This window comes from Salmo trutta, chromosome 21 (assembly GCF_901001165.1).
Source record: "Salmo trutta chromosome 21, fSalTru1.1, whole genome shotgun sequence".
NCBI classification, from domain to species: Eukaryota; Metazoa; Chordata; class Actinopteri; order Salmoniformes; family Salmonidae; genus Salmo; species Salmo trutta.
This window is the reverse complement of record NC_042977.1, coordinates 41199345-41209809: the sequence shown is the minus strand read 5'-3', so window position 1 is coordinate 41209809 and position 10465 is coordinate 41199345. Positions and strand designations below refer to the sequence as shown.

General features: G+C 43.5%; 2 protein-coding genes across 3 annotated transcripts; one reads left to right on the top strand and one right to left on the bottom strand.

Moving 5' to 3' along the window:
• Positions 1-1143: 1143 nt before the first annotated feature.
• LOC115157452 (mitochondrial ubiquitin ligase activator of nfkb 1-A) lies at positions 1144-4467 on the bottom strand. 2 transcript variants are annotated; one of them, XM_029705713.1, is made up of 6 exons: positions 4397-4467; positions 3198-3383; positions 2785-2872; positions 2489-2609; positions 2060-2291; positions 1144-1870 (listed from the first exon to the last, which is right to left on the bottom strand). In XM_029705713.1, exons 2-6 carry the CDS (start codon positions 3312-3314, stop codon positions 1373-1375), a joined length of 1056 nt encoding a protein of 351 aa, XP_029561573.1. In that variant the 5' UTR covers positions 3315-3383; positions 4397-4467; the 3' UTR covers positions 1144-1372. The 2 variants fall into 2 exon arrangements, with proteins under 2 accessions (XP_029561573.1, XP_029561574.1); XM_029705714.1 differs by having other exon boundaries at positions 3198-3365; positions 4397-4461.
• Positions 4468-4481: 14 nt separating this feature from the next.
• Positions 4482-10148, top strand: LOC115157451 (dol-P-Man:Man(5)GlcNAc(2)-PP-Dol alpha-1,3-mannosyltransferase-like). Its single transcript, XM_029705712.1, has 9 exons — positions 4482-4836; positions 5326-5425; positions 5616-5763; positions 6174-6334; positions 6697-6817; positions 8175-8380; positions 8583-8659; positions 8864-9008; positions 9152-10148. Exons 1-9 carry the CDS (start codon positions 4653-4655, stop codon positions 9297-9299), a joined length of 1290 nt encoding a protein of 429 aa, XP_029561572.1. The 5' UTR covers positions 4482-4652; the 3' UTR covers positions 9300-10148.
• The last annotated feature ends 317 nt before the right edge of the window (positions 10149-10465 follow it).

The window sequence follows — 10465 nt, the reverse complement described above, 5'->3', positions numbered from 1 at the left end:
CCTGAAGGTACCACGTTTATTTGTACAAACAATAGTATGCAAGTATAAACACCATGGGACCACGCAGTCGTCATACCGCTCAGGAAGGAGACGCATTCTGTCTCCTAGAGATGAACGTACTTTGGTGCGAAAAGAGCAAATCAATCCCAGAACAACAGCAAAGGACCTTGTGAAGATGCTGGAAGAAACAGGTACAAAAGTATCTATATCCACAGTAAAACGAGTCCTATATCGAAATAACCTGAAAGGCCGCTCAGGAAGGAAGAAGCCACTGCTCCAAAACAGCCATAAAAAAGTCAGACTACGGTTTGCAACTGCACATGGAGACAAAGATTGTACTTTTTGGAAAAATGTCCTCTGGTCTGATGAAACAAAAATAGAACTGTTTGGCCATAATGACCATCGTTATGTTTGGTGGAAAAATTGGAGAGGCTTGCAAGCTGAAGAACACCATCCCAACCGTGAAGCACGGGGTTGCAGCATCATGTTATGGGGATGCTTTGCTGCAGGAGGGACTGGTGCACTTCACAAAATAGATGGCATCATGAGGTAGGAAAATGATGTGGATATATTGAAGCAACATCTCAAGACATCAGTCAGGAAGTTAAAGCTTGGTCGCAAATGGGTCTTCCAAATGGACAATGACCCCTAGCATACTTCCAAAGTTGTGGCAAAATGGCTTAAGAACAACAAAGTCAAGGTATTGGAGTGGCCATCATAAAGCCCTGACCTCAATCCTATAGAAAATTTGTGGGCAGAACTGAAAAAGCGTGTTTGAGCAAGGACACCTAGAAACCTGACTCAGTTACACCAGCTCTGTCAGGAGGAATGGGCCACAATTCACCCAACTTATTGTGGGAAGCTTGTGAAAGGCTCCCCGAAATGTTTGACCGAAGTTAAACAATTTAAAGGCAATGCTACCAAATACTAATTGAGTGTATGTAAACTTCTGGCCCACTGGGAATGTGATGAAAGAAATAAAGGCTGAAATAAATAATTCTTCACATTCTTAAAAGAAAGTGGTGATCCTAACTGACCTAAGACAGGGAATTTTTACTAGGATTAAATGTCAGGAATTGTGAAAAGCTGAGTTTAAATGTATTTGGCTAAGGTGTATGTAAACTTCCGACTTCAACTGTATTCTATTCTACTGTATTTAGTCTATGCAACTCCGACGTTGCTTATCCTAATATTTATATATTCCTTTATTCCATTCTTTACTTTTAGATTTGTGTGTATTGTTCTGAATTAGATATTACTGCACTGTTGGAGCTACGAACACAAGCATTTCGCTACACCCGCAATAACATCTGCTAAACATATGTATGTGACCAATACAATTTGATTTTGATTTGTACTCCCTTTCTGGGCTTCATGCCTGGTAGAGGGGCACCACCCTGTTGATGGCCTGCCGGCATATGGGGCAGATGGGCTGAGGCAGGGCCTGGTAGCAGCTGTAGCAGCAGCACACGTGCCCACAGTCCAGTAGCACACAGCTACGCGGCTGGGTCAGGCAGATCACACAGTCATTCTCCAGGGGCGTCTCCTGCTCCCTAGACCGCTCTTGTGTAGCCCCAGACCCCCGGGCGCCCAGTCTCTCAAACTCCCTCTTCAGACGTTCCTGTTCCCAGCAGACCCTCAGGCTGCGGTAGTAGCGGCAGCCCACCCAGAGAACGACGGCTGCCCCGGCCAGGGCGAACACAGAGGCCAGGACCCGCCAGACCACCGCCTGGTCTTCCTGCTCCAGCCGCAGGGTCTCAAAGTCTGCTGTGCTTAGGAAGTACTCTGAGCCGTCGGTGGGCGGGCGGAGCTTCAGCACCCGGTCCGTGTCCAGGATGAGCTCGCCTACACCTGTCAGAGTAGCGCCAACCTGGAAATACAGACAGACACAAACTAGTCAGGATTATTCATGCTTTTTGGAGCACTATTCAGGGGCAATAGTGGTGACCTCATCCTAAACACAATGGAACGTTTTGGGATGTTATTGTGGAATTTTAGGATTGAAGATGTAAGAGGTAATTTATCAGTGGTAAAATGATCAAACCATACTAAATTTTACCTTGAGCATTTCCTCAGTCTCCAGCTGGCCTTTGGGCTTCTCTCCACTGAGGTACTGTCCGACGATGTCGGTGAAACCGTAGGTGGCCTGGTGGAACTTCTCATGGAGGATCTCCATCTTCAGCTCTGAGGCCTCCAGGGGACACAGCACCCTCACGTTGGCCTGGTCCGACCCCACCAGGCTGAAGGGCACAGTATTCACCCTCTGGTGCAGCACCCGCTCACTGTCCATCCTACACAGGAAAGGGGGGGGGGCACAGTGGGTAAGGTGTTTTGTGTGGTGATATGATAGCAGATATACATCACTAATTATAACCTGAGACTAAATGTCAGACGCTCCTAGTCATACTACAGTTGATAACAAAATGATGATACAGATTAAACTAGTCTTTCACATGATATTTGGAGTGTCAGTCAAGAGTGTTTCTACCAGGTGTGGGCCAGGCTGTTCCACACCAGCTTGTGTTCCCTCAGCATGAGTTTCTGCACTACCCCTACGCTGCCTTCCTGGTACTGACTCCTTAGAGGCTCCCCCACAGGCTGCACTGCCCCTACACACACACACACACACACACACACACACACACACACACACACACACACACAATGGATAGAGCCATTAATTACACTAAGTAGGTGAGAGAGAATAGGGTCCACTCAATATCATAATAATATGATCATAGTGATACATTCAGAAATGTTACCCATTCACACAAATAACTTTACCTTCGATGACAACATACTGCAGACACTTTCCCGGTGTCACATTCAAAAGGTCTGCCAGTTTCCCATCCAAATTAATGTGGGGTGCCTCCTGAAACAACAAGCAAAAAGAAAAGCCTGTCATTCCTATGAAAATTCTCATGTCTCCTAAATAAATCATGGTTTTGTACTCTGTTTAGAATGTTATTCAATCCGTATTGTAGAAGATCCTTGTTATAGGGCAATTGAAATGTAAAGGTAATTTTCCTTCTGAGCCGACATATGCAGCGTGCAGGCTACCGTGAATGCAGTCTCTGCGAATGCTGAAACATTGACTTTAAAATTTAGATTGTGCTATTGCGTGGATCTTCAGCGATACGGATTGAATCTAGGCCTATGTCTAAAGGAATAGATACAGGTCAGGGCAGGCTACTAACATTGAGCTTGTCCACCGATTTCCTCTTTTTCCTGTAGATGTAGAAGAAGAGGCCTGATATGGCCAAGCTGGTGCCTAGACACAGCCCCTCCACCGTCCTCACTGGAAACTCCTCCATCCCCCCAACACACTCTCCACACTGGCTCTTCTCACCTCCCTTGTAATAGGGCTACAGTACAGAAACAGACTGCCAAACATGTGATGTAATATGAAGGAGGTTCTTTAGCATGAATGCAAGATGCCCACGCATCACTCTGACAAGCTGCAATTAAATCCACAGCTGCCGGATTCTCTTTGAGATTTTCAGTGAAATGCTTGAAAATGTCTATAATTTCATGTATGACATCAAAGTGGCTGGTTGCTCTCTCTGTTCAGCACTTTGACAGTAAACTGAATTAGGCTACTCAGAATACAAAGAGTCACAAAATGTTGGGTTATTCACATATGATTGGGTTATATAACCTAACTTTACAGTCTAAGAAACTTGATCTCAAACAATTCTAGTATTACCCTGATTCAGTCAGATAAATCATGACTATTTACATATTCACTGCCTTCACCCACAAGCACAACAAAGTTGAAAATTGTTTTATTTCATTGACGATTTACAAAATCGGTCATTTTGGCCATTTTTTAGCAGTTAAAAAAAAAGTTATACAAAAGAGGTACCTATCTCTCTTTCTAGATGTTTTATGTAATATGATGACAGTGCTTGAGTTCAAATACCAATTGCTGACTTAGGTGATTAGCTAATACAATTATAGAGTTGAACATGTTATTTTGGGCCAAGCCAGCTAACGTTACTTAGAGCAACCGGTAGTTTAAATACATATGAACCAGTAAAGCCATTTCTCTGATGTAACGTTAGCCGACACAGATCTACATTAATGAAATATCTCGTTGAACATTGACATTATGTTATCTAAGATAGCTAGCTATTTATAAATAATACAAGTACAAATTAAAGTTCATGACTGGCTCACTGAGTGGCAAGAAATAAACATTACACAGTTGGTTAGCAAATGTTTAGTTAGCTGGAAAACCTGCCATTGACCTTTAAAATATCTTATTTGATTAGTCATAAATGTGGTCTATGTCAGCAAAAGTCAGACCATAACATGACAATAGTATTTGTACACTCTTCTGCAACGGTCAATACGTCAAATGTAACTTAATCAATCAGTATTGCCATTTTTTTACCTTTGAAACCGCTCAAGTTATCATCCCCGGAAGAAAGGCTATTTTTGTTTAGGTCATATGACATGTTCCACTTCCTTGAAGCCACCATGCATCTTCGGGTGACGCTTTCCTGAATCATGTGACGGGGTACTTATAAGTCCCGTCACATATTGTCAGTTATTAAAAAAAAAGATTTGGTACTGTCTTTGGTCGAGTTGTGGTGACACACGTGTTGCGGACAAAGTTTCGGCTTCTGCACGTAGCTAGCTGCGCCGAAATGGCAGGAGGTGTGAGGAAAAAGTCGTCCCCTGGTCCACGGTCTAGAGTCTGGGCGCCACTTCGTACACTATGGCAGGAGAAACATTTGATCGTATTCAAGGCAGAGTACACAATACTGGTCGCCTCTGTTCTGTGGTTCCTGGAGATCGGAATAAACATATGGGTCATCCAAAAAGTAGCATGTAAGTACTAGTAGCATGCTAGCAGTTTAGCCAGTTAGCTTGGCCCTGCATTACAATGAACGTAGCTCGCTAGCTAACAGCTAGTGTTTGCCAGCTAGCCTCTGTAGTGCTACTTGTTAAAGTGAATTTACAACCACAGCGTGATCACGTTCCCTTCCTTGTGATGATGTTGCCTAGTATGAATGAAATATGTTTTCAAAAGTTGTGCCAATTTCTGTTGCCAGCACAAGAATGTGTAAGATGAACAACCCGGAAATTGAAAGCAACAATGGTAGCTTGTTAATCTAGTCTACTGTACTTTTGACACAGTTCCTGCAGTTTCCCTCTTCTTGTTTATAATTTTTTTCTTAGCAGTAGCGTTAGTTGCTGCTGATTTTGTTCTGTCACCTGATTCTTTAGGTACCTTCCACAACCCCGTTTGTTGAATGCATATTTCCAAGTTATTGCATATGCCACCTGTCACTTATTGGTGAATGTCTTCTCCTGCAGACACAGAGATCGACTGGAAGGCGTATATGGATGAGGTAGAGGGAGTCATCAACGGCACCTACGACTACACCCAGCTCAAAGGAGGCACAGGCCCTCTGGTGTAAGTTCCACTAACCTATTCGTGGTGGCAGTTTATAAGTTAAGGAACCAGGTTCCAGTACCAGGATTGGCCTTCATCACTGGACCCCATGACAAATCATTACAATTATGTTTGTGTGTGCCTGCAGTGTGACTTATCTTGACGTGAACAAAATCAGTCTTGAAACTGACTTCTGAAACTACCATTCCAGATACCCAGCAGGATTTGTGTACACCTTCACAGCGCTGTATTACATCACCAACCACGGGGTGAATATTCGCCTGGCCCAGTACCTGTTTGCTGTTTTCTACCTGCTCACCCTGCTGCTCGTCTTCAGGATCTACCACCGCACCAAGAAGGTCAGCTAGGTCTAAATAGTTACCCAGAGAACAGTCTTTATCTACAATTTGCTCTCTCAATATCAGAGTATCAAGTCCCAACTTAATTATGTTACTTAAAAACACTTTGAACTGGAATATTCCGTTTCCTATGACAATCTCTGCATAAGAATATCCTGCACTGTAAAAGGCTATTCACTTGTCTTTAGATGCCTGCCGGTCTGTTTGTCTGCCCTCCTCTCCAGTGCCCTCATTCACAAAACATTCTAGATATTTTCTTGGATAATCATTCAATCTTATATTGTTATATTATATTGTTATTATATTGTTGAAAAATTGCACTTACAAACTATCTTATGAACTTAAAAAAAAAAAAATTCTTAAGAAGCTTAAGTTTTTGCGTTAGAAGTGTTTTGTGAATCTGGGCCCAGGTTCCTCCCTACGTATTCTTCTTTGTGTGCTGTGCCTCCTACCGGATCCACTCCATCTTCGTCCTGCGTCTTTTCAACGACCCTGTAGCCATGATGATGTTGTTCGGGGCTGTCAATCTGTTCCTGGACGGCCGCTGGACTCTGGGCTGTGGCCTCTACAGGCAAGTATCAACCCTGGTCCTGCACAACTGGAGCCTATCTCAGCTTAGTTTCACCTCGATCAATTCAGTTTACCTTGGTTCAGTTCAGTGTGGGCAAATATGGCTGCGTTTTATACAGGCAACCCAATTCTGCTCTTTCTTTCACTAATTGGTCTTTTGACCAGTCAGATCAGCTCTTTTGCCAACAATAGGGCAGACGATCATAATTGGGCTGCCTGTGTAAATGCAGGCAATGGGACACCTTTCATGACAATAGCACTCTAATTTAGATTGGCAGAACTGAGTTGCCGAACTCAACATCTATGGCTACGGTATCCCGTCACATGGTGAATGACAACTTCCTCTCTCTTTGTTGTGGACAGTTTAGCAGTGTCTGTGAAGATGAACGTGCTCCTGTTTGCCCCGGGCCTCCTCTTCCTCCTGCTGTCTGAGTTTGGCCTGATGAGGGCCATACCCAAGCTCTCTCTCTGTGCTGCCATCCAGGTTAGGATCTCCTTCATCTGCTTTAACTGTTACATTTCGATTTTAGACACAGATGCTTGTCATAGTCAACGCTATCTTTAAATGTGAAGACTGTATATTATCAAATCAATTCTTTATGTGTAATTATTCCGTAATTCAACGAATCATGGAATAGTAATTAACTAGGAAGTTGGGGCACAATGGGATGTTGTTTATAGAGTGTCAATTTCCCAAATATATAACTCTTCAGATATTTTCATACCTTATTGATTAGTCACTTATTAATGTATTATTACCTCATCAGTCTCATTCCTGAATGTCACAAACCCTTGGATATCTGCACGAACCCTAACATAGATCATGAGTCAGCGATATACAAATTGGCTTAATTATGTATTTACTAAGTAACTTACTCACTGAATTACATAAACACATATAAGGTCATACATTGGTTACTGACATGATAGAAAAGTCCCTAGTGGGCTAAGCTGATATGATGGCTTGGTAGACAAAGGAAAGGGGTGGGGACAGTTCAAGAGTGGGAAATGCAGAGGATTCACTGTAATACAGTGGATAACTACACTCATGAAATGCTAATACTTTTAACATGAACAGCCGCTTATTCGAAAATAAATTGAAATTGACATATTTACGAGTGTATGCCTTTGCTGTCCCTCTCTGCGATTGCTGGTCCGTCTGCTGGATAGTCGTCAGAAAGCCTCTGGTTTGTCCACCAGAGATCAAAGTCTGTCGGAGTTGTAGGTTGCTATATTGGGTATTTCAGAGTACCATTTGGAAATGTTCGTAGATCGGATGCGTTTACCAGACTAAAGTATTTAAACAGCTGCAGCCTGAATAATTGGTCTTTAGTTTGTAACGACAGCTCCATGTTTTCTGATCTTGTCCTCTGGTAGAGTTGTGGTTTAAATCACTTCACACACCAGTGTCACCTAGGCATGTTTTGGTCTCTAGAGTGATAGCCATTCCAACGTGGGGACCTTGTCCCGGCGTTCTCTTGACTATAGTTTGTAGATTTCTTAACCATTCGAGGCGTCCGGCTTACCGTGGGTCTCTTTGGCAGAGTTGCCAACCATTTCAACATGTAGCCATGTTTTCTGATCTAATGTAAATTTTGTTGGAAGTGGCTTTTATAGTAGAGTAGAAAAGGGGGCGTTCCATGACACGTGATGTAATGTCTGGGCTCACGGTATACACCCGAAAGGGCCACGTCGTGACATGTTTCTTGTCTCCAGAGTTCCATCCCATCTCCACATTATGTGGACAATCAGGTTTTTCCTACTCTATTTCCATTCTGTTTATTGTCCATCTTTACTCCACCTCCCCTCACTTCTCTCCCTCACTTCTCTCCCTATCACAGATGTTGTTGGGCCTACCCTTCCTGATGGAGAATCCCATTGGCTATATGACCCGGGCCTTTGACTTGGGTCGTCAGTTTATGTTCAAGTGGACAGTGAACTGGCGCTTCCTGCCTGAGTGGCTGTTCCTGAGTTGCTACTTCCACCTGGTGCTTCTGGCTGCCCACCTGCTAGCCCTGCTGCTGTTTGCCCTGCGCCGCTGGAAGAGGTGAGAGATGTGGCTACTGGGGTTATCACTAGGATTAGATATTTTCATGGTCAGGATGAAACTCTTGGCCAATAGTGTAGCCTAAAATGAACCACACAGCCTAACTGACAAGCACACCAATGCTTGAGTCTGGCTATCTCTGCTTTTTGTTGTTACCGGACATGCTTTCTGATTTAATTAAACCAACTCATTTTCCCCTCAGGCCTGGAGAGAGCATCATGGAACTGCTGAAGGAGCCAGGCAAGCGAGTAATCCCTGCCCAGAAAGTCACCTCAGATCATATCCTTTCTTCAGTCTGTGTCTCTGGAGCCATGAGTAGAAACACTGTTACCATTGTGGTGTTTTCTATATCTCTCACTCTTATCTTATTAGGTCTGTCTCTATGGCCATAAAGTACCAGGGTCTAGTAGATCACTAAAGAGGGTTATTAGTGGGTTAAAGTGTTCCAAAAGCCAATTATATTAGACCTTAACAGCCGATCACAGATGGTGCTGATCCTCTTCACGTCTAACTTCATCGGCATGTGCTTCAGCCGCTCGCTGCACTACCAGTTCTACGTCTGGTACTTCCACACCTTACCTTTCCTTCTCTGGAGCGGAGGAGTCAAGAAGCTGGCTCACCTACTCAGGTAAGAGGGGACGGGACATACCTTTGGCTACAATGTTGCGAGCAGATTTAGGAACCAATTTGAGCCTAGATGGGTCAAAAATACCTGTTATTGTCACTCCGTGTGTTCTTCCATTATGACTAACGTGGTGTTTCTGTGGACAGGGTTTTGATCCTCGGCCTGGTGGAGCTGTCGTGGAACACCTACCCTTCTACTACACACAGTTCAGCAGCCCTCCATGTCTGTCATCTCATCATGCTGCTCTCCCTGTGGTTCGCCCCCGGGGTAGAGGAGAAGACCAAGAGCAAGTGAGCTTTTCCCCAAGGAGACCCTCCCGTCGTGGGGGTCTGGTCGACCATCTCCACCCTGCTCTCACCCCAGGCTGGTTCTCACCCTTCACACTGTCTTGCCCATCTCGCTGTAGCTCTGTGCTAATGTATAGCGTAATGTACAGGTGGGAGAAGGTACAGCGTGAGACTGCATGTGGAAGGCACATGCAGGATCGTTTGGTGGGAGGAGGTCCTGAAAACAATTAGGATTCTCAGGTTAAAGAATTAAATCTAATTTAGGTGGGAGTCTAGTGTGGGAGTCTCGTTGTGAGGAGAAATGCTTTGCTGTGTTGTCGATAAGACATCTTAAGTAAGGGTCTCTTACTTCCAGTATGTATTTTTTATGGAGAAACTGCCTTTAGCCCATGATTTGTCCTGTTAGGTATTATCACTGGTCTTGGTGATAGTAGAGAATAGTCAAAGTGTTAGTACAGTAGTTCCTCATCCTGGCAATCAGCTGGTCTGAACTTCTGTTACTGGACTATTTGTTGATGTAAAGATCCTTGTCCGCTGTAGCTCAGTTGGTAGAGCATGGCGCTTGCAATGCCAGGATAGTGGGTTCGATTCCATGGGCCACTCATGTATAAAAAAAAATATGTATGCATGACTCAGTTCTTTTGGATGAAAGCATCTGCTAAATGGCATATTATATTAAAGATGGTTTCTATGTTTTTTTTTTATGAAGCTTTAAATTGAACCGTCCTCTGCAATAAGCTTTTGGTACCACCCATTGGGCACAATAGGAATGACGTAGCCTAGCTACCACAAGGCTTACTATAGGCTAATACATAATAAATGGCATTTCATATAACAATATGACCATGCAAATCTAGGCTGTTGACAATCATGGTTATCTGTTGGTTTGGTAAAAAATCTAAATGTTCTAATAGTTTGGTTTTCAGTGTGGTGTGCAGTAGACTAAATAGAAGGCCAGTTTCCCGCACATAGATTAAGCCTACCCCTTGTCAAAACACGCACTGAAGTTATTTTAGTTAAGAATAGAGAGAGTTCAGTGAGCTAATGTTGGTATTTTGGTGAACTGTCCCTTTTAATATGAATACCGAACTGTACCTTTTAAGTATGAACTCTTAATGTGCTGTCATAGATTATGTTTAGCGTAGTTTAATGCTCATATTTGTTTGCTGATAT